This window comes from Amblyraja radiata, chromosome 2 (assembly GCF_010909765.2).
Source record: "Amblyraja radiata isolate CabotCenter1 chromosome 2, sAmbRad1.1.pri, whole genome shotgun sequence".
In the NCBI taxonomy this organism is placed as follows: Eukaryota; Metazoa; Chordata; class Chondrichthyes; order Rajiformes; family Rajidae; genus Amblyraja; species Amblyraja radiata.
In genome coordinates this window covers 29,833,514-29,858,386 of record NC_045957.1, presented here as the reverse complement: position 1 = coordinate 29,858,386, position 24,873 = coordinate 29,833,514, and the positions used below count along the sequence as shown (strand labels likewise).

Here is a 24,873-nt window from a genome sequence, read left to right as displayed (position 1 = left end):
GGCAATGTAGTAGAGCAGGGATCTTAATTATTTTTCAACCAAAGACCATCTAGGCCAAAAGTCTTCAATGTGAGTGCCACTGTTTTGTACAACAGATCCACTTAGATGTACTTATTCATACACGTTGCTCCCATGAAAAGTTTGTACATCCATCCCTATCCCCTTACTCTGGCCATGATCCTCCTCCCAGCTCCAGGGAGCTAGACTTGTGAGCCACCATTCGATTTTAGGTCTTGTATGAAAAATACTGCATTTGGGTTTCAGTGAGAATTTGGCACTGGAGTCTCGTGAACGGGGCTTCAAGCTGTGGATGGCACCAGGGTCCAAGTTAGATTCCTTATTGTAATGTAGACTTGGAGATTGAGTGTGGCTATGAGGAAGCTCAGTCAGTTTGTGGAATCAAAATTATCTGGATTTATTTTAGCAAAAGTTCAGTCTCTCTGTGTGAACTACATACGTGTTACATGCTGTTCAAGCTATGCTCTTCCAAATTTTTACAATTACTTTTGTTATACTTGTAAGGATTGTGAGTGAAATAAGCAAATTCCTGATCATTGAAAGATAATACAAAATAAATAAGATTGGAGGAGTCTTGTGGGGAATATACAATGGCATAGTTCCATGTAAATGTTTATTGTATGACAGGAGCTTTGGTGTGTATTTTTCACCTTTTAATGTTCATCAACATAATGGCGTTCTGCAAAAGAAATGTCTTGATATTCTATATGCAAAATATTAACTTGTCTTGCAGATGTTGGCAGATTTTGACCATGCATTTGATAAGTTGTAATGTCTCCCTTTGTGTGATTTTTTCGCATCTTATAGTTTACTGATTTCTAATTATAGCTTAGCTTAATAGCTCACTGATTTCCGTTTTAATTTTCATTTTGCAGGCATGATCGCCTCTCAATTTCCCCCGGAATTTTTTCATGAAGATGACTTTTATGTCTTCCTCCTCAGAGTTCAATGATTTTATTTACAAGAAAGAAAATGAAATAAAGCCCCGAATCCTCGTGTTTTATTAGTTTAGTAATTGATTTTTATCTTTCTCTTCTTCTCTGACAGGAAAAATATAATTCCGCTTTGGAGCTGAACAGCATCAAAATTGTAACGCCAGACTGGGTGGAGGACTGTGTTGCTGCAAAATCTCAAAAGGATGAGTCCACGTATCACCCACGCCTTATTGTTCAAGAAGAAGAGGAGGAGGAGGATGAGGAAGAGGAGGTGGAAGAGCAAGCTAGAGATGAGGCTGAGCTGGAGGACAGTGCGGATGACAAATGCTCAGCCAAGAGCAGTCCAATGTCATCGGGGCGGGGCTCACCGCTGAGCATGTCGGGCTTCTCGCCGAAGAGGGGCAGCAAACCCGGGAAAACAACGGGCGAAATTATGTTTGATGACTCCTCGGACTCTTCCCCTGAGAAGCAGGAGAGGAATTTGAACTGGACACCAGCTGAGATCCCGCCCTCTGCTGCTGCCAAACGCCGACTTGTTCATGGGAAGGACTCTGCTCTGATCAACCTGTGTGCCAATGTTCCACCGGTCCCTGGCACTGTCTCTGTCCCTGAGGCCAGAAACAGCTTGATTAACCCTGGGCAAGGGCCACCGGGTCCTGAGAGGCCAGAAATGGTTGCTGCCTGGAGTCCTGCAGTCAGGACACTGAGGAACATTACTAACAATGCTGATATTCAGCAGATCTCCAGACCATCAAACATGGCACAAGTAAGTTAGCCCTTGCATTCTCTTTAATTAAGACAAAACAATTTAACCTCAAGCATCTTTTTGATGTAAAGCTGTGAAAAAGGGTGGTGGTGTAATCAAAGAATTACAGTACAAAGGTGTGCCGTGGGTCTCCTTTTGATACGCCCATTTCTCAATCAATCCAGTTAGATTCAAAATCATAAATTAAAGCAAAAAAAATAGTTGAGCGGACAACTTTCTCAACAGTTGCTGAGATTTTTTGGTATTCTTTCTTTATTATCTAAATAAATGTTGTCTCTGAGTAGCAGCTTGTGGTAATATATATGTGTGTGTGTGTGTGTATGTATGTATATGTTTGTATGTATGGGTGAAGAGAGCAAGTATACTGTAGCTAAGATTTGTTGCTGATTACAAACATAAGTAGATAGCAAGTTGTGACGACAAACAGCCTGGAACGGAATATAAATAGACACCAAATTGATAGATGGACTGCAATGCGTGAAAATATTGGCTTATCTACTTTAGAAGGAAGGAAAAGAAAATCTGGTGAGAGAAATAGTCTTTGCTTGGACTGAAACATTACCTCTGCTTCTTGCTTCTCAGATCGTGTGACTTGCTAACTTCATCTCTCCAACTTCCTGTTGGGGAGAACATACAAACTCCTTACAGACAGCACTCGTAGTCAGGATTGAACCCGGATCTCTGGCGCTGTAAGGCAGTAGCTCTACCGCTGCGCCACCTAGCCGCCCTAAGGCTGTGAAAAAGGGTGGTGATGTAATCAAAGAATGATTACACTTTCCTAGTGTAAAGCAGGCAACCAAATGTGACTTGCACCCGGCTATTTTCTCCTGTGCATTGTTGATGGGCTCAGTATTGAGCCCTGTGACCTACAGGCCACTTTAGACGTACACTGGCCAAACATGCAAGGAAATCCAAGACTTGCAGAGCCAGAAACAGCTGACAGTAACCTACATTGCCTCTGGCTATCAGTTAGCTTGATCTGGGCTCTGATATTTGAAAATTATAAATGATAACAATGAAAATTTGGATAGTCATTAAAACACAGCCAGGCAATGTTTTTAATGACAATCTAATGGTTTCACATTCACCATTAACATTTTCACTTTTTAAATTCTTAATTGTTTTAATTACTTAAACTTAAATTCCATCCCTGCTGTGTTGTGATTTGATTTTGCATTTCTAGATCAATATCTCAGGCTAGTATTGAACTCCAGGCTTAACCCTTGCCCTTTCTAGTGGACTAGGGTCATAGCCTCAGAATTAAAGGACGTCCCTTTGGGAAGTAGATGAGGAATTTCTTTAATCAGAGGGTGGTGAATCTGTGGAATTCTTTGCCACAGAAGGCGGTGAAGGCAGAGTCAAGGGATATTTTTAAGGCAGAGATAGATAAATCCTTGATTAGTACAGGTGTTATTGATTATGGGGAGAAGACAGGAGATTGGGGTTAGGAGGGAGAGATAAATCAGCCATGATTGAATCGTAGAGCAGACTTGATGGGCCGAAAGGCCTAATTCTGCTCCTATTCCTTATGACTTTCCTGTCTTATTTTCCCATTTCATTTTGATTCCATGAGTGTACAAATAGGTACCAATTTGTCTTGAGTATGTTTGCACATCAATTGTCTCCCAGAGCAGAGAATTCCAAGCATTTATTGCACCTCAGAGCTGCGGAGATTTCTTTGTGTCTCAATCTAAAAGGACCCTTCGTCTTCCCTCACATTCCAGTCACTCTGGCCCAGATTGAGCTGTGGTGCAGCCAGGAACAGCTTAATTTTATTTTTGACATTTGTACTGAGATATAGTGAAAAGCTTTTTGTTGCGTGTTATCCAGCCAGTGCACAGCTGCTTGTCAATCGTAACATGTTCTGCCTTGCAAAAGGATGAAGAGTAGAAACTTCTCGAGTCCTGGAATCATACAGTATGGAAACAGACCTTTTGACCCAACTCCTCCACATCGATCAAGATGGCAGGGCCTAAATGCAAGTGCCAGGATGGATTGAGTATAAAATGCTCTGTGGGCTTTTTTCGACTCTAATTCTAGGAATGTTACAGAATATTGAGATTTAAAAAATCAAGCCTGTAATTTATCCCATCAGATAAAGCATAAAAATAATTTTAATTTGATACCTAATTCACTTTCATATCTTCAGTATTAAAAAAGTTATGGTCATTTTCACACTTGGAAATTGGCATCTTTTCCATTAATGGAAAAGCAATAGGGAACAAGATGCTAATTTCCAAGCATGAAAATGACATCACTTTTTTAATACTGAAGCTATGAAAGTGAATTAATGGAAAAGCAATAGGGAACAAGATGTTAAATTCCAAGTATGAAAATGATCATAACTTTTTTTAATACTGAAGATATGAAAGTGAATTAGGTATCAAATTAAAGTTCCATTAACACAAAAGCTGTGATCGAGGACAGTCAATTGGCATAACTTTCTTAAAAAATAAGAGAACTGAATGAAATTTTCAGTTATTATAAATTGAAATATGATGCATCTTACTTGGATGACCTGAAATTAAAACATATAATTCGTTAGTTACCTAATTGTAGATAATCACAAAATTGGCCGTTGTGACGGAATAGTAATAATACCCAGACTGCCTTGAAAATTCAAAAATGTGATATTCTCAAGATCAGAACTTTAATATTATTGTAACGTTAAAACAAATAGTAAATACCCAACAAAAAATTAATATTTATCAGTTTCATCTAATTCATTTAAATTCAATTACTAGATCTAAACATCTATCCCATTCTTAAGAAAAGGCTAAAAATATTTGTTTTAATAGCCAAAGTATCCAAATAACAAACAGATCCCCTTTAGACTGAAGAATGGTCCCGACCCAAAACGTCATCTTCCATGTTCAGCAAATACCCTAGCACTTTTTTGTCCTTTGGTGTAAACCAGCATTTGCAGTTCCTTATTTCTTCATAAACTCAACTGAACCAGCTTTTGTAAATACAGTACAAGGGCCCACTACTGTGTTGTGCGACTCTGACTATAACAGCACTGTCTAAATCAAGGAGAGAGAAAACACCAAAGCAGGCTTTTTGGCCCATCAAGCCTGCGCAACCATAAAACACTTATTTTTACACAAATCCTATCCCAATTAATTTTATTTCTTTCGCATTCCATTCAATTCCTCCCACATTTCACCACTTGGAGCAATTTACAGAGGCCAATTAACCATTCCAACCAAAATGTTTTTGAGAAGTGGGAGGAAGCCAGAACACCTGGAGGGCACCCACAAATTCAGGAAGAATGTGCAATCTGCACATGGACACTCAGTTATGGGACATTGCAAAGGTGGCAGTACAAAACCACAATGCCAATTAGGATCTATCACTGAATACTAAGCTTGTAAGCAACAGGCAAACTTGAAAGAAATTAATAAATAAAATCAAAACCTCTCAGACTTGAGATTAAATTTGAATTTTTTGATCCTTGTGCTTCTATGATTCATCAAATAGTTTGTATGGCAATTAATGTAGCACTTCTTTTGGTGCTGGTGACAGCTCTGTTAAAACCCCACTCAAATCTATTAGTTTTGACAAGTTTTTTTTCTGTCTTTGAACTATTTACCTTTTTGAAAATGTATTCCTAATTGCTGGGTCCACGAGTGTCAGATCAGACTTTGCCAAATATTGCTGCCAATTCACTTGTGTCCATCCTTATTAGCAAGTCGTCTGATTTTTAACCATATCCTTTTCTGCTGCTACAAACCATTTTACTATGTGGTTTATTTGTTAGTGAGGTGTTAAAACAAAACAGTAAAACGATGAACAGGAAATATAAATGACAAATTCTACATCAGCGAACTTCGGGGTTAAATTTGGGAGGGCATATTTAACATTCAACTGGGCATCTTCTTGCATACAGCGTGCACAACCTAAAGTTGTAGGTCAAGGGTAGACATCCAGGCCAGGACAGCATCAGTTACTGGGTGGATGGCAGTCATTCACGATGTGTGGGATGGTCTGGTCTGGATGTCCGCAGTCGCAAGCATCTGTCTGTCATCCCCCACCTATGCAGGTGATGGGCTGTTCCTGCACGGAGGGTGCGGATTCTGTTCATTCAGGCAACAGCTCTATCCAGCTGCGCTACTGTGCTGTCCCTGTTGAATTTGACCATTCAACTGGGCAAATGCAACAGGGACAGACAGCACAGCAGCGCAGCTGGATAGAGCTGTTGCCTTACAACGCCAGAGACCCGGGTTTGATCCAGATCGTGATGGCTGTCTGCGTGAACTTTACATGTTATCCCCGTGATCACGTGGGTTTCATCTGGCTGCTCCGGTTTCCTCCCACATCCCAAAGACGTAGGGATTTGGCCCCTGTGAAATTTCCCCTAATATGTAGGGAGTGGATGAGAAAGGGGGACTTGTGTGAGTGGGAGATTGACGGATGGAGTGGGCGATTGATGGCATGTGCCAAAGGGCCTGTTTCCATTGTTGTATCTATTAACCAAACTAAAGATCCAGAGTAATGAAATGAAAGCAACAATTGTTGATTGGACCTAGCACTCACTGTTTTAACTTAGTTTTGCCTTAGTTTAATGCTGTTTAACACCTGTTTGAGATGTTCAGTATTATAACGTTAAAAATAATTTTTATGCCTTTGACATTTAACTGTTTAAAAAGAACAAACACCTTTTACAGCTGTCATAGGTAGACGGGTCTGCTTTAGGTAATTTGGTGTACTGCCTAGTGGTACAGCACAATTTGATGCTGCTTTGACCATGCCTCTGCATTCTGGAATGCTTCTGGCTAGTCACCTTAGGCCTAGGCATTTGGTCCTCAACTGATTGTAACAGAATTCGTACATGGTAAAAGCCTACAGGCCCAGAGCAGCACTAAACCCATCCTGCCGGTATTCCAAATATTCTTTTTTTTGTATGCTAGTTTAGTTCTGAGATACAGCATGGAAACAGCCCCATCAGCCCACCGAGTCCACGCCCACCAGCGATCCCCGAACTGACACCATCCTACACACACTAGGAACAATTTACAATTATACAAAGCCAATTAACCTACAAACCTGTATGTCTTTGGAGTGTGGGAGGAAAGCGGAGATCCCGGAAAAAATCCAGGCAGGTCATTGGAGTATGTACAAACTCTGTACAGACAGCACCCATCTTCGATCGTAGTCTGGATCGAACCCGGGTCTCTGGCGTTGTGAGATAGCAACTCTACTGCTGAACTACGGTGCCACCCATGTTGGGAGTTCGTAAGCTGGGATAGACCTGTAATTACAGACAGGTTTGGAGATTACACATTCTCCCTGTGAGCTCTAGGTGTCCCGATTTCCTCCTACATACCAAAGACGTATGGGCGGGTAGATAAAATGGCGTCTGTAAATTGTCTCTAATGTGTTGGGAGTAGGTAAGAAATGGGATAACAGAACTTGTGAGAATGGGGGTTGATAGATGGCATGGACTCGCTGGATGGAAGGATCTGTTTCCATGCTGAATTCTAAATTAAAGTTATGGGTTGGGTCCACTTCAGGGAATCAATTGCACAACCCTTGTTGGCACTCGGCATGGCAATGACACGTGCCATGCTACTACACTCATTGAAATGAAGCATCAAAAAGGATGTTAAAAATCTCATGATGGTACTTTGAAAAACAAGGAAACTCTTTTTGCTTTCCTGACCAATGCCACTAAATCATGTCCAAATATTCTATTTGTTCAAGAATGCAAATTGGTCACTGTGTGTGCTCCACTCCACCAGGCACTGCAAAGTCAAGATGCACATTACACACGTGCGTATTCTTCTGAAAGCAGGTTACAGGATTCAGCAGTCGAGCAGGAGAGGGAGTGCCTTGTTGGGAACAGTTTATTGTTTTAGGAATAAAGAAGGTGCAGATGGCTTTGTGTATTTATAGGGCACTTTACCCAGTCTTCCAGAACTACTGAAATTACCAAGAACAATGGTGAAGCACAGCAAATATAGAGGCAAATATTTGCTTTAATCAACTTTGCAAAGAACTTTAATTGCAGCTAGGATCCACTGGAGAATTGCATCATATTAAATGCATATGATTGAAGTTATATTAATTATTAATATTCATTATTAATACTAAAAATGATCAGAATTCACCAGCTGTGCGGTGGTGGAAGCAATTAATGACTGCCTTTAAAAGGGAACTGGGTGACACTTAAGAGAATAATTTGAAGTGCTTTGGGAGGGAGAAGTGGGATTGGTCGCATTTGCTTTGCTGAGTGCTGTCATAAACCTGGTGGGTTCCTCTAACATAAGACTCATGTGATTCTATATTCTGTTCGTCAGGCTTCAGAGTGCAAATGTCCAAGAGAGGGTGCAGAAAATATTTATGAGTATAGCTCCAGAGATGAGGGATTTCAGGTGCAGGGTTAGAGTGGAGAGTCTGGGCTTGTTCATCTAAGAGCAGAGGGCACTGAGGACAAATCAAACGAAGGTGTACAAAATTATATCGGGTTTAGGAAGGATTGATAATGGGATACTGATCTTGATCACGGACAGTGCAACGGGACCAAATTGAAAGTGAAGGGCTATGGGTGCAAAAGTGAATGTGAGTAGTTATTTTAGACTCGCTGTCTATCAGGCTGATGTAAATTAATTCAACCAGGGCCTTCAAAGGGAAATTGGGTAGGCACATGAGGGGAAACAATGTGCAACATTCTAGGGAATAAGCAGGGGAAGTGACTGCCCGATATGAATGGTCAGCATTTATGCTGCCGATTGTTAATCACTGCAGGAAAATGTCAGTACTCTACACCATTGATTTATTGGACTGTGATTCTGTCCATGAGCAGCAGTTTCTGGTGGTATATTAATATATACCTCTCCTTGCTGACAGTACTTTTTAGTTTTTCATCTGGCTATTGGTAGATTCGGTGACTAGTACGCTGATATAATAAAAACAGAAAATGTTGGAAACATGGAGAAAGTCAGGCAGCATCTTTAGAAAGAGATGGTTAATGTTCAAGGCTAATGAAATGGTAAAATGATGCAGCGCGGTAAGTACCAGAGCTGGTCCTCTGAAAGGCCATCAATTAATCACGCTCCCTGTAATGCCCTCCACCCATATTATTTGAATTGCCTTTTAGAATCGTTATTGAATGCGATGCCACACTCATTGTGAAATAAGTTACCTTCCTGTTCTTGTGCCAATTAATTTTATCTGACCCCTTCTTAGCAGCCTTTTTGCATCATGAATAGTTTTAATTTAGATTTTAGAGATACAGCGGGGAAGCGGGCCCTTTGGCCCACTGAGTCCGCATTGACCAGCGATCATCGCGTACATTAATACTACCCAACACGCTAAGGACAATTTTGAATGTTATCGAAGCCAATTAACTTACAAACCTGTATGTCTTCTGAGTGTGGGAAAAAAACTGGAGTACCCAGAGAAAACCTACGCTGTCACAGGGAGAATGTACAAACTCCATACAGACAGCGCCTGTAATCAGGATCGAACCTGGGTCTCGGACGTTGTGTGGCAACAGCTCTACCACTGCGCCATTGTGCCACCCTATGAAACTTATCAAAATGCATGTTTCTGAACACTTCTGTGAGACTAGAAAAGATCCTTTGGAACACCAAACAGCCTTCCACTCACGAACAGATTGCCTCGTAAGTCCTTCCACTGAAGTCACTGTTGAAGTCAACGACTCTTTCCCTTGGATGCTATTAGATTTTATTTTTTTGGACATTCTGCCAAATCGGACCTTATCAAAGACCTTGTTAAATTCCACCTAGTTCAGGTGAGGTATCCATGTTACGCCCTTAAAAAATATTAAATCACGTGAATTATGTGTTTCAAGATTCATAGGATATAAATATTATTATAAGACCAATAAACATTTCTCGCCCCTAACTACCCTCAACTGGCTTACTTAGCCATTTCAGGGAGATTTAAGCATCAACCATGTTGCCGTGGGTCTTGAATCACGTTTAGAGCAGGATGGGTAGTAATGATTCTTCTTTTCCAAAAGGGTGGAAACACACAGACATTTACCCTGGGTTGGGGGATTCAGACCTTGAGGGCATAGGTTCAAGGTGAGAGTAGAAAGATTTAGTGTGACCCGGAAGTGGCAACTTTATCAACTCAGAAGGTGGTATTGTATGAGCTGCTGAGGAGGTAGTTGAGGCAGGAACAATAAAAACAATAAAAATACATTTAGACAGGTACGTGCATAGGAAAGGTTTAAAAGGCTATGGATCAAACACAGGAAAGCTGGGCAACATGATCAGCATGGTTGGCCAAAAGGCTTGTTTCCGTGCTCTATGATCCTATGACTGATTCTCAGGACACGAGTGAACCAGATGGGTTTTAGCAAAATCTGGCAGTGTTTTTCATTCTGTTATTTAATTAACAGTGTTTAAATTTCCACAAGTCTCCTTGGGATTTGGATATGTCAACTGTCTAGATCAACTGTGTTTATACATAGTCCCCCCATTTCAGGGCACCATAATGTTTGGGACACAGCAATGTCATGTAAATGAAAGTAGTCATGTTTAGTATTTTGTTGGATATCCTTTGCATGCAATATCTGCTTGAAAACTGCGATTCATGGACATCACCAGTTGCTGGGTGTCTTCTCTGGTGATGCTCTGCCAGGCTTGTATTGAAGTCATCTTTAGCTTATGCTTATTTTGGGAACTAGTTCCGTTTTCTCTTCAGCATATAAATGGCATGCTCAAATGGGCCACTCAAGAATTGACCTTTTTTGAGCATTGAAAAACTCCTTTGTTGCTTTGGCAGTGTGTTTGGGATCATTGTCTTGCTGTAGAATGAACCATCGGCCAATAGGTTTTGAGGCATTTGTTTGAACTTGAGCAGATAGGATGTGTCTATACACTTCAGAATTCATTATGCTACTTCCACCAGCAGTTGTATCATCAATGAAGATAAGTGAGCCAGTACCTTCAGCAGCCATACATGCGCAGGCCATAACATCCCCACCACCGTGTTTCACATGTGAGGTGGTATGCTTTGGATCTTGGGCAGTTCCTTCTCTCATTCATACTTTGCTCTTGCCATCACTCTGATATGTTAATCTTTGTCTCATCTGTCCACAAGACCTTTTTCCAGAACTGTGGTTGCTCTTTTAAGTACTTCTTGGCAAACTAACCTGGCCATCCTATTTTTGCGGCTAACCAGTGGTTTGCATCTTGCAGTGTCGCCTCTGTATTTCTGTTCATGAAGTCTTCTGCGGACAGTGGTCGTTGACAAATCCACACCTGACTCCTGAAGAGTGTTTCTGACTTGTCAGACAGGTGTTTGTGGATTGTTCTTTATTATACAGGGAATTCATCTGTCATCAGCTATGGAGGTCTTCCTTGGCCTGCCAGTCCCTTTGCGATTAGTAAGCTCACCAGTGCTCTCTTTCTTTTTAAAATGATGTTCCAAACAATTCATTTTGGTAAGCCTAACAGGGCTCTCACTTAACTTTTTTTCCCTGTTGCCAGCCGGGCAACCTTAGCAGCTTTTTAGGTTGCCAAATGACATTTTTAGGTGGTCATTTAAGATGGCTTGCATGACACGTGCTCGGACGAAGTGCGTAGTTACCAGTCGGAATTATGCATTCGCATATTATTTCTGCTTCAAATAAAGTCACAAACTAATATATTCACCATTCAAGACATGATATATACCACAATGACATGCAGCAAAATTATAATACGGTATCTCAACTCTTTTTACACATTGCAATTAATGCAATTTTTATTATTTCTTTCCACTTCCAAACAAAAATGTGGTTGGATTATTCAGCGTATGATCAACCTGTGTCAATAAATCCTGGATGATAACATATATGCTTAACCATGCACACTACAGATTGATGCAAGCATGTTTTCTGTGAAGGACTGAAAATTATCATGACATGGCCATAGCATGGGTCGTTATTGCTATTGGTACAGAAACACTCTCGCTTCCCACATAATTTATCCACAACAAAATATACAGGTTGCAAGGAATTTTCTAACGGTATTTTATGATAATAGCTGACAAAACTGACTACCCATCTGACAGGTTAAACATTACACTAACTAACAAGAGATGGCCAAAGGACATAAATGCAGCAAATGTTTGGTAATATATTTAAAGGTGTCAAGACGCCACATTACCAGACATTCAGATTAGATGTATGTGGCAATGAAGATACCCACTTTGTAAGCACCATTTAAAAAAAAAAGTTGTTGATAAACGCTTTTTCCATCATTCCCACTGCAGAATTAACGTTAAAATTTCAACTGAAATATCTCCTGACCAAATTTGTCATGTATATAACTGACTGTAGAAGTAAAACATGGATAAATCCAACGTATAGTTGTGAATGTTGCTCATTAAATAACTACAGTACTGATACTCCATATTAACAGCATTGATTTGCCATTAAAATGAATTCTGTAATAACGTGTCAGTGACAATCGAACACTGCGGTTTTAATGTTTCACGTGTTCAAAATTTAATTAATCCATCTTTATGGATTAAAACAAATAATAACATTGGGAATTAAAACATATTTGATTGCATTCCGTTATCAAACATGTCAAAGTTAGCTCTGAAGACATTTCCAGCACAATAGGGTCGGGAGGGGGGGGGGGGGGGGGGGGTGTATAAATCGGTGTGGATTAGATGGATTGAGGCTGGGGAATTAGTGAGTGTTGGTTGGAGTAGGTATAATTATGAGGGGAGAGCGCGGGGGATATCGGTGGGGTTGAATGGGGGGGATCTGTGCAGGATGGATGGGGGGAGCAGTGCAGGATGGATGGGGGGTGCAGTGCAGGATGAAGGGGTGAGCAGTGCAGGATGGATGGGAAGGGGGGTCAGTACAGGATGAATTGGGGGACCAGTGTAGGATTGATGGGCAGTGGCAGGAGAATCAATGTGAGGTGGCTAGGGGGATCAGTGCAGGATGAATAGATGGGGGGGGGGGGGAAGTGGGGAGCACAGGGGATGTCAGTGAGGACTGAATAGAGACAGGAATGGGGATCAGTGCGGGATGGAGAGGAGGGGTCTCAGGATAAGGGGAGTGGAGGGGGCGTAAGAGAGAGAGAGAGAAAGAGAGAGAGGAAGGAGCAGAGGAGGTGGGAAGGAAGGCCAGCGCTCCTCGGACAACACCTGTCAGGCACGGAAATCGCAACCAAAATAATGAGGGGACCGCGGACAGAATATCTTGGCGGCCGCGCGCGCATGCGCAGACTCACACACACGCGCGAGGCTTCGGAGGCTTCTGTGAACGGTAATTTCAGCTCAATCCAGCACTAAATGCAGCTGAACTGTGCCTGTCTCGCCTACAGCCCTGTCTCAATCCAGACATGACTGTTGGTTAACCTGGCGGGACAGGCAGAGTGAGCTGGGTTTTTCGCTGGCTGGGGGCGCCGCGCCCGTCTGATTCCCGACGCCTCTGGCCACCCCCGGAGGGTGGGGGGGGGCTCTCGGGCGGGGACGCGGATGGTCCAGTGGCGATTGCAGCGCCGGAGACCAGGATTGGTCCTGGCTGCGGTGCAGGTCTGCCGAGAGTGTTTTGGCTCGTCTCCCTACTCCAATCACCCCCCCCCCCCCCCCCTACTCTACTTCCGCCTCTGACCGACACCTCCCTCCTCCAAGGGTCTGTTTTGAAAGCGCCGTTGGCGGAGTGGCAGCAGCTGCCGCTAACAGGCCGGGCAGTGCGGGAGGAGGAGGAGATGGAGCCGCCGCTGCCACCGCTGCTGCTGCTGTGCGGGGCCCGACATTCGCTCCGGCCCTCCGTCACGCCACACTTAGCATCTTTCCCACAACCGTCGCCGACACAAAACGTCACGTACCTTTTTTCCAGAGATGCTGCCGGACCCGCGGAGTTACTCCAGTTTTTTGTGTCTATCTTCGGTATAAACCAAGTTGCCAAGCGAGGCAAAATGACTCGCCGTTTAGGTTGCCCGGCGGCACTTTGAGTAGTCATTGGCACCCGGGCAACCGTGAATTTTGAGCCCTGCCTAAGGTTTGGCTGATGTCTCAAACAGTTTTATTCTTGTTTCTCAGTCTCGTAATGGCTCCTTTGATTTTCATTGGCACAACTTTGGTCCTCATGCTGATAAACCGCAATAAAAGTTTCCAAAGGTGATGGAAAGACTGGTGGAAAGACTAGGTGCTGAGAGCTCTCTTATACCTGCATTAAGGAGTCATTTTAACACACCTGAGCAATTACAAGTACCCGCAAAGCCATGTGTACCAAACATTATGGTCCCCTGAAATGGGGGAGACTATGTATAAACACAGCTGTAATTTCTACATGGTGAAACCAAAATGTATAAAAATGGTCTTTAATAAACTCTGACAATGTGCACTTTAACCACACGTGATTTTTTTTCTATTACAAATCTCAAAGTATGGACTACAGAGGCAAATAAATAAATGATGGGTCTTTGTCCCAAACAATATGGAGGGCACTATAAGGAACTGCAGGTGCCGGTTTACAAAATAAGACACACTTTGAGGGAATAACTCATTCATAACTTTATTCAGGACATCTTGTACAGCTCATGTTTGAGTTTAATTTTAAATTTGAAAATTATGACCTGTTTCCAACTCTATTATGAAACCACTTTTGATGTTTTCCAATGTTTTTTTTCCCGTCTTCAGATCTTGCAGTCTCTTTCAGCCCCAACCAAAAACCTGGAAGCTAATCAAAACCAGCAAGGCCCTGAAGTTCGACATCCCAACACTGTTGTCTTCACACAGGTCAAGCAGTTAACTCCTGAAGCACAGCAGCTCTTGCAGCAGCAGTCGCAACAGCAGCAGCACCAGTTGCTCCAGCTCCAGCAGCAACATCTAATGCAGCTTCAACAGCAGCAACAGCAACAGCAGCAACAGCAACAGCAGCAGCAACAGCAGCAACAGCAGCAACAGCAGCAACAGCAGCAACAGCAGCAACAGCAACAGCAGCAGCAGCAGCAGCAGCAACAGCAGCAACAGCAGCAACAGCAGAAACCCCACCCGCAGCTTCACCAGCATCCGTTCCAGCAGCAGCAGCAGCAGCAGCAGCATACCTTCTCACAGCAGCATCTGCAACACCAACTGCAGCAGCAACTGCAGCAGCAACAGATTCAGCGATTACAGCAGCAGCAGCAGCAGCAACTCCAGCAACAACATCAACTTCAGCAACTGCAGCAACAGCAGCAGCAGCAGCAACAATATCATCAGCACCACCAGCAGCAGCAGCAGCAGCAACAACAACAGCGTCCCCTTCCACAGCAACAGCTGCAAATCTTTGGACATGACCCCAGTTTGGAAAGTAAGTAGCTGGAGATGAAATGTATTTACTTCATCTAACACTATATAATAAACATTGCTCCAGCAACCCTTCAAGGCGAGGCAGAGGTTAACATGCTCATGCCTCCTCCAATCTCATCTACTGTATTCAATGCTCCTGATGTGGCCTCCTCTACATCAGCGACACCAAGCATAGACTAGGTGATAACGGGCTCATGCTGCCAAAGTCGGCTAGATCTGCCAGCTGCCAACCATTTGAACTTCCCATTCCCATATCAACCTTTCTGCCCTGGACCACCGCCATTGCTATAGTGAGACCACACACAAACGGAAGGAATAGCACCTCATGTTTTGCTTGAGTAGGTTACAGCCCAATGATAAGGACACTGAATTCTCAAAACTTAGGTAGCTATCCAACAAACCCCCTCTTTATTTCCACTATCCCCTCTCTTCCCTGTGACCCTCCTAGATGCGGCCCCATCCTATCCTGCCCTGTACTCTACCACGGCCCCTCCTTTCCACATCCCTCCATCCCCTTTCAACAATATCACTTTCTCTTGACACAATTGTCGCATCTTCTCACCATATGTCATAGCCTTTTATCTCTTTTTCATCTCTGGCCTTTGTCCACCCATCTGTCAATCACCCCCCCCCCCCCCCCCCCCCCCCCTCTTCATCTGTATCCATCTATGACTTGCCTGGCTTTGTCCTAGCCCCATCTCTCCCATCTTTTTGAAGTCAGTCAGTCTGAAGAAGGGTCCCAACGTGAAATATTCTCTAGAGAATCTGCCTGACTCCCTGAGTTACTCCAGGTCTTTTTTTTCTTTTTTTCTCTATTGTTCTCTATATTTGTTTTTAAGGGCATAAAAAACAAGATCAGGAATAAGTAATACTTAAAGAACCAAGGACTACTGATGCTGGTTTACAAAAAAAGACACACAGTGCTTGACAGGCTTGCTCTGCTACTCAACAACTTATTTTCTTCAGCTCCATCTTTTCTTCCTTGCTATTTTTTGTTAAATAAATCTGCCTGTCTCGTGAGTCATCCTGCACTGCCCTCTGTAATAAAGTTTCCAAAAGTTCATAAACTTTGAGAGAAGAAACAGTTCCCTATATCTGCTTTATTCTGAAATTGTGCCCCCTTTGTAGCAATGTTACAAAATTTTGAGATTTTAAAAATCAAGTCTGTAATTTATCCCATCAGATAAAGCATAAAAATAAGTTTAATTTGACACCTAATTCACTTTCATATCTCAAGTATTTAAAAAGTTATGGCCATTTTCATACTGGGAAATTAGCATCTTGTTCCCTATTGATTTTCTATGGACATAACAAAAAAGCTGTGATCGTGAACAGTCAAAAGCCCATAACTTTCTTAAAAATTAAGAGAACTGAATGAAATTTTCAGTTATCATAGATTGAAGCATTCTGAAACAAATATAAAATAATCTTACTTGGATGACCTGAAATTAAAGCATATAATTAGTTAGTTACCTAATTGTAGCTAATTTCAGACTTCAATTACTAGATCTAAACATCTATCCATTTCTTAATAAATGATTAACATTTTTAAATAGCCTAAATGTCCAAATAATATTCACAAATAATTCACAATAAAACATGATTTTTAAATCTCATTTACATTAATTTATAGGCCAAATGGAAGGAATTTAGTGTTTAATTGCTGTAAATAAATGCCCATTTAAATCAGCTTTCCAGTGGGTCCCTGTGGAACGCGCTGGTTTAGAACGTTCACATTGCGGTAGATTTGTGCCCCAAATGCCGAGAAAAATACTGCGCGATATAATGGGCCCAAATTGAGCTGCTCGCAATATTAAACTTAGTATAAAGGGATCTTTAGAAGCCCTTTTAAATGTAAAAATATACAACCTAACTTCTGCTATTTGCTTTATGAGACCCTGCGGTTGCTGGCGCTCGCGGGTTTAGAGATTGATTTTTAAACTACTATAACTATTATTCAAGGCCTTTAAACCTAATAATAGCTTTTGCGACTGGGCCTTCCAGCGATTTTTCGTTAATAATTAACTAGGCTGAACATTTTCGATTGGAACAGCTTAGAGAAAATCGCGTTTTAAACCCGCCCCCTCTAAACGGTGCCAAAATCGCGCACACGGGCAGCAGCAGATCTTCAACGACGCTTCAGGTAGGCTTTGCAACATACCTACCCTTTGTTTTAAAATCACCCTCCAGGAAAATTTAACATCTTGTTAAGCTTTCTCAGAATTATTTTTCAAAAAAATTATTTCTTCCAAATTCCAGCCTGCTATGATGTCCCTTATAAAATGTTATCTGGAACAGAAATTTATCGCTATATTTGTTGGGATATGTGATCACTTTTCCCCTCTATGCTTTGATTGTATGTCAACGCTTCACATTTAATTTTGTCACAGTGACATTGCCTTCTCCAGTCATGAGGAGGCAATGTGGTATAACTACATGAAGCTGTCATACTCCCACTGCCATCATGCAAATCAAAAGAATTAATTTGTACCAAAGTCTAAAATAATTTTTCTGGACTCAAATTTTCACTAGAAATACCAGTCTACGCATATTTTCCAGTACTCCCAAATCTTCTTCCTGTCACATTCACTTTTGTGTCACTCCTGTCTATGCTGAACACGGTTTCCTTTCTTGATTCCTGCTCTTTTGGAATGTTTTTCTGGCGATATGTGTTACTTTGTTCTCACCAACACCTACATCCTTTAATAAACTTTATCTTCCACATCTCTCCGAAGCTTAAACATCTCTACTTTAAGCAACACATCAGAGATGTTCTATTTTAATTGCTCATCAATCTCTGTATCTTGTATTCAATTAATTTTGTTGTTCTTGAGATCACTTAGCTTTAAGTGTTATTTGATTTGTTAAGTATACAGACCTTTAAATGTAGTTGAAGATATCTGATTTGTGAAAAGTCAATTACACATTTGATACAAAAAAGCTCATTGGTTATATAAAACCTAATTTAACAAAGAAGCAATTATATTCTGACAATATATTCATGGTTCATCGTGCAAATGTTCCTAATCGTTCCTTAAGTGGTGAAGAACCCGTTTATTTTCATTGCCACTTTTACTGTGGGCAATTTGTGTATTTTAATCTTGAGTGCAGCATTTCGCCCGGTGTGTTTTTGTATAAAGTGACAGCTCAAAGTTAATATTCTACCACAGCAGGTCGAGCCACTGCCTGTCATGATTTCCAAACATGCCAAGGATTACTCATGGTTAATTAAATGTTCTTACTAAACTCTTTGTCTTGCACAACCCCTCAAAGAATCTTGAAAAGGCCTCGGAGAGGGTGATAGGGCAAAAGATAGAAAATGCTTGTATCTTCAAAGAGAAGGTCAGGTTGCGATTTATGTCAATATGGGGCAGAAGCAGGTGCAAATTTAACAGGTGCACTTGGCTACAGGTATTCTCTTCCTGCCAAACTCTAGGCTCGTGTGTTCATCCTTTGGGGAAATTGAATCATCATTGTTCATTATGATTTGCGAAATATGGCAGGTTAAAAGTATTTTTCCTATCAGTGCAGCTTCGACGGTAATTTGAAACTGCAGTAACTGATGGACCAACCAGTAAGTTATTGCCTTGAGTTAGATACATAGTGGTACAAAGATTGCTTGGAAAATGAACATGGATCAATCACTTGGGCCAAATGGCATTTATATACAGCTTCAAGTTGAGTTTTTTATAAAGGCATCTATTATTTGTTTTAATCTGCAGCTTGCAAATAATTTTCCTTTCAGAAGTAAAACTGCATTAAGTCCAGGTAGCTTTAGTGTGGATTTCATTTGGATTCTTGTGTTAGGTAATTGTGACACATTAAATAACCTGTACAAATTGATCAATTTGTATTTCACTTTGACATTGTGGCAGGATGGGACTTGTTAATGCATTTGAAGGTCACTTGCTTGCTTTATTATTGTAACTTAAATATCAGCACTCTTTAACTGTGATGAAATTAGCAATTGTTTCCAAGCGAGCAGGATTCAAATGAATATAGTCATCCTGACAGAACTGAGTGAAGAAATGGAAATAGTTTAGGAAAGCTGATAAATTCGTCCACACGCTAAAGCGCTAATTTAATTTTATCTTGAATTTTTTAGCTTTTTCCCCCTAAAATAACTATCTCACAATGTGGAAAGGTAAATTAGAATAATCTCACTATTATGGGTTCATTTCAGCCACTATAGTGTCACTGACAAGGAAAAAGCGTACCTTGTGCTCCTTCCCCAAGAGACTCTGATGTAGTCAGAAGGGAAGGCAATCCGAATGGACAGACCTAACACTGATCCCACCAATCGCAAAGGCCCACTGCCTAGAACTGAGAGTGCCATCTTGACTGGGTCCAGGAACCATTTCTCAAGGTGCTCCTTTGACCTTGCCTCCTCTGAATGCCCAAAGATCAGAATGTATAAATGAATGAATGAATGATACTTTATTATTAAATGTGACATGTCACAGTGAAATTCTTTGTTTAGCATACCATAGACAAAGTATGCAAAGAGTCTCTTCGTAAAGGACACCGTCAAAGTTACAAAGTGCTCAATGCCTTCCCAACGTCCCTCTTCGTTCTCGAGTACTCAAGAGAAACTGCAATGGTTCCATCCAAGCACGAATGGGGCATGGATCATCCAGGCTGCAGAAACTGGTTTGGTTATTTTTGTTACTTGTGATAGAATGAAAAACTATCCAGGCAAAACATACTACACATGTGTACATTAAGTGGTGAAAAAGATAAATTAAGCAGTGGAGAATATAGTGTTACAGATATAGAGAAAGTGCAGGTTAAACAAAACATTTAGTGACGCAACGAGGTAGCATCTGAGTTTCCTCCACCGCATCCAAGTTTCATGTAGCTAGGAGGTTTTGTGAATCGTTTTAAGAATTTTTGCACACTGCAGACCTATGCAACATTTTCCACCCAGGTCCACAGTGGAAAATGGCTATTCTCTTGTATAGATGGCACTGGGCGTCTTAAAAACTCCACTCTGTATCTCTAAACTAAACTAAACTGTTCAAGTGTCTTATAAACGTTTTTATTGTATCTATCTCAACTACTTCCTCTTCAAAGTAACAGTTGAAGTTCTGACTGTAGGGTTAAGGGGAGAAATACTGGGAAATTGAATTATTCTGGAGCTTTTTTTTAACCTGATGTCATGATCGTATGTTAAAGAGTTTTTATAGTTAAGCCAAAAGTCACACCCATCTCCTTTTGTTAAAGAAAAATGAAAAATTGAGATATTGGAAACCCTCATCGGGCCAGGCCACAACTATGGGAAGAGAAACAGAGTTAATATTACAGATTGTAGCCCACCAAGTTCCTCTTCCTTTTTAATATATCCGGTCTTGAACAAGGGAATTGAAAACATGCTTGATTGATCTGAATTCCCATTCCATAAATGTCCTGAGGAAAGATGAAGACAGATCAAAAATGAAATTATCACTTGCTGAAGAATTACTTTGTGAGTTGGAATAAGCAAAACCTATTCACAATTGGATAACTTCAATGTTACCACTCTAATTATCTTAGGTGCTCAATTTAGTCATATTCCAAAGTATTTACAAAATGTGAAAAACATTGTGCAAGTAAAATTTCACTTCTGGTCACTTCATTAATTTATCTTGTTTTCTTTTCAGTCCCAGAAGAGTCCTTTTTAATGGGATGTGTTTTTGCAATTGCTGACTACCCTGAGCAGATGTCCGATAAACAGCTGCTGGCGACTTGGAAAAAGGTAACATTGAACAAATTGCTGGGTTAATCCTAAATCCCTCTGAAATAACTGCACCCTCTTGATCACCCTTAAATATACTCACTAAATCACTGGAAACTGTAACTCCACCTCCGTCGTACTGTTTGCATACCTGTTGTGCTGCTGCAAGTAAGAATTTCATAGTTCCATTTCAGGGCGTATGAGAATAAAACATTTTTGACTCTTCAGTAAGCTCTGGATTTCGCACCTTAAATCTTTATTGTCTGCCCATTTCCTCCTTCATGCAGCATGCATATTGGTTGCCATGTTTGCTAAATCAGAATACGCTTTAAACCCGCTGTACTATTCAGTGACTGCTCTGAGAGATTGAAATATGCATTGCAAAAATGCACACTTATTTTTTAAATTGCTTTTCACTAAGGTGCAACATTGGGTTGTTCTATTTGGCTACCTTACACAGTATTTCTGGGTGACACAGTGGTGCAGCACATAATATATTTGAGCAGCACAGTGCTAGAGTTGCTGCCTTACAGCCAGAGACCCGGATTCGATCCTGACTACGGGTGCTGCCTGTACAATATCTCCATGACTGCGTGGGCTTTCTCTGGGTATGCTGGTTTTCTCCCATATTCCAAAGATGTATAAGTTGGTAGGTTAATTGGCTTCAGTAAAATTGTAAATTTGCCCTCGTGCATGGGATGCTGTCTGAATGGGTGATCGCTGGTCAGCATGAACTTGGTGGGCCGAAGCACCTTTTTCCACGCTGTATCTCAAAACTAAACTAAAAAATCTTCTTGTGTGACTTGGCATTGATTCACTAATAGCTGCAGCAAAGTGCTTTCAGTCATTATAATAATGCTGAAGTGTTGTCTAAGTGGAAAGGCTTGTCGGAGAATCCATTGCAGATCTACTGAGAAATAAGTTGGTGGATGGGAACACAGTGCTGGAGTAACTCAGTGGGTCAGGTAGCATCCCTGGATTACATGGAAAGATGACATTTTGAGTCGACTGAAACATTATCTATCCATGTTTCCCAAGGATGCTGCCTGACCTGCTGAGTTACTCCAGCACTTTTTGTGTATTAACAAGCAGTTCTTTGTTTCTGCAAGAGGGTGTATGGGACTGATCTGAGTTTCTCTACCAGGAACCAGAATTTGTTGGCCTCCCTGTTTTATAATAAGTGAGTTGGAGGAACTTGTTATAGCTTAGCTAAATTATTACGGATTAATACTTCTGCACCTCCGTAAGTATATCTGGGATTGGTAGGTTTTAATAAGAAATAAAATTTGTACATGAGCATATAGTATAAGGTCATATTCTCCACAATTCAAAAGAAGAGCTGAATAAATATGGTATAATCATACAATGGTGATAACGTAATTGGAAATATCTATTGGGAAAGACGTAATACAATGGAGCTGTATTGCCTGGAAAAGCAAATAAAGGCACATTTCATCAAGGTCTGTATGATTAAGTGGTTTGATAGGCCAGAGCAGTGTAACATTAAAATCCAGAAAATTAACTCATAAAATCTTTATCCACTAATCTTATTCACTAAGTGAAACTCAAATCATCATTTGGTAGAGGTGAATAGTATAAGGGTACTTGGAAATGGTTGCAACCTCATGATGAAAAAGTAACTAGAAATATTTGCAGATAGGGTTGGATAAAAAAATTAGAGAGTCATGGTAAAGTACATTATGGAAACTGGCCCTTTTGGGTCACTGGGTCTGCACTGATGATTATCTGTTCATTTCGATCAATCTTGCATTAGCCCCACCTTCTCATTCTCTGCCAGTTTCTGCTACTTGGAGGCAAATTGTAGACAATTTATCAGTTAACCTACAATCTTAGCATGTCTAGGATGTGAGGGGCATTGGAGCATCCAGTGCTAGCGCATACTGTCAGGGAGAATGTTCAAACCACCTAATAGCAGCTGAGGTCAGGATAAAATGTGGGGCACTGGTGCTGTGAAGCGGTAGCTTTATTAACTATGCTACTGTGTTGCACTGCAAGCAGGCAGGTGGAGCTCTAACAAAAACACCGGCAATATGCTATGAATTCTAATTAATTCCAGGAAATACCCCATAATGCACTGAAGTTTAACGCTAACATTTAGTATTAAATTGGAGTGGATTTTTCTGTAATCTGGGGAGCTAGTATCCTGCAAGCCATGGCCAGACTAACCATGAAGCTCGGCTCGACCACCGAGGACGGAGGACCCGCCAGAAGGGCCACGATCGCCTGCCGCGAGCGGAGGACTAGCCCAGAAGGTTCAGCTCGCTTGCTGCGGACCGAAGACCCGTGCTGCAGACGGAGGAGCAGCCCAGAAGGTTCAGCTCATCCACGGAAAGAATGTTGCTAATATATTAAAAAGCATTTTTAAGTATTGTGGATCTGAAGTTACTGGTATTAATGATAAGGGGATATTGTTTAAAACAAGGGGAAAACAATTTACCACTATTTACAGTACCCTCCACAATGTTTGGGACAAAGACCCGTCATTTATTTATTTGCCTCTGTACTCCACAATTTCAGATTTGTAATAGAAAATAAATCACATATGGTTAAAGTGCACATTGTCAGATTTTATTAAAGGGTATTTTTATACATTTTGATTTGACCATGTTGAAATGACAGCTGTGTTTATACATAGTCTCCCCATTTCAGGGCACCATAATGTTTGGGACACAAAGCTTCACAGGCGTTTGTAATTGCTCAGGTGTGTTTAATTGCCTCCTTCATGCAGGTATAAGAGAGCTCTGAGCACATAGTCTTTTCCCCCATCACCTTTGGAAACTTTTATTGCTGTTTATCAACATGAGGATCAAAGTTGTGCCATTGAGTCAAAGAAGCCATTATGAGACTGAGAAACAAGAATAAAAGAGACATCGGCCAAACCTTAGGCTTACCAAAAGCAGTCAGGTGTGCATTTGTAAATGACCACTGTCCGCAGAAGTCTTCATGAACAGAAATGCTGAGGGTACACTGCAAGATGCAAACCACTGGTTAGCCGCAAAAATAGGGTGGCCATGTTACAGTTTGCCAAGAAGTATTTGAAAGAGCAACCACAGTTCTGGAATAAGGTTTTGTGGACAGATGAGATGAAGATTAACTTATATCAGAGTGATGGCAAGAGCAAAGTATGGAGGAGAGAAGGAACTGCCCAAGATCCAAAGCATACCATCTCATCTCTGAAACACGGTGGTGGGGGTGTTATGGCCTGGGCATGTATGGCTGCTGAAGATGCTGGCTCTCTTATCTTCATTGATGATACAACTGCTGATGGCAGTAGCATAATGAATTCTGAAGTGTATAGACACATCCTATCTGCTCAAGTTCAAACAATGTCTCAAAACTCATTGGTCAGTGGTTCATTCTACAGCAAGACAATGATCCTAAACATACTGCTAAAGTAACAAAGGAGTTTTTCAAAGCTAAAAAATAGTAAATTCTTGAGTGGCCAAGTCAATCAACTGATCTGAACCCAATTGAGCATGCCTTTTATATGCTGAAGAGAAAACTGAAGGGGACTAGACCCCAAAACAAGCATAAGCTAAAGATGGCTGCAATACAGGCCTGGCAGAACATCACCGGAGAAGACACCCAGCAACTGGTGATGTCCATGAATTGCAGACTTCAAGCAGTCAATGTATGCAAAGAATATGCAACAAAATACTAAACATGATTGCTTTCATTTACATGACACTGCTGTGTCCCAAACATTATGGTGCCCTGAAATGGGAGGACTATGTATAAACACTGCTGTAATTTCTACATAGTGAAACCAAAATGTATAAAAATGGCCTTTATTAAAATCTGACAACGTGCACTTTAACCACATGTGATTTTTTTTCTATTACAAATCTCAAATTGTGTAGTACATAGGCATATAAATAAATAATGGGTCTTTTTCCCAAACATTATTGAGGGCACTGTATGTAGTGTCGTTCACGGAAGGAGGTCACAGCACTCTGCCCATTATTGTATGTTATTTAACGTGCAGTTCTGATTTAAGGCCCTACAAGCTTCTGCAAGCAACAATGCAATCACGATGAGATAATTGACTTTAGTAAAGTAACTTAAAGAAAGGAAGTAATGGTCCAAATATTGGAAGTGTTGCCCTTGCTGCTCTTTTCAAATAGTACGATGGGTTATTTCAGCTTAAA

General features: G+C 41.1%; 1 protein-coding gene across 2 annotated transcripts in view; it reads left to right on the top strand.

Moving 5' to 3' along the window:
* The window catches only part of paxip1 (PAX interacting protein 1), a 121,220-nt gene that overhangs the window by 35,904 nt on the left and 60,443 nt on the right, over positions 1–24,873 (top strand). The window contains exons 6-9 of one of the 2 annotated variants that reach the window (XM_033044237.1): positions 1,066–1,719; positions 14,341–14,550; positions 14,638–14,992; positions 20,631–20,725. In XM_033044237.1, the coding sequence (XP_032900128.1) occupies positions 1,066–1,719; positions 14,341–14,550; positions 14,638–14,992; positions 20,631–20,725 (1,314 nt within the window). Of the gene's footprint in view, positions 1–1,065; positions 1,720–14,340; positions 14,993–20,630; positions 20,726–24,873 lie in introns of both variants that reach the window. The other variant, XM_033044229.1, reaches the window with a different exon arrangement.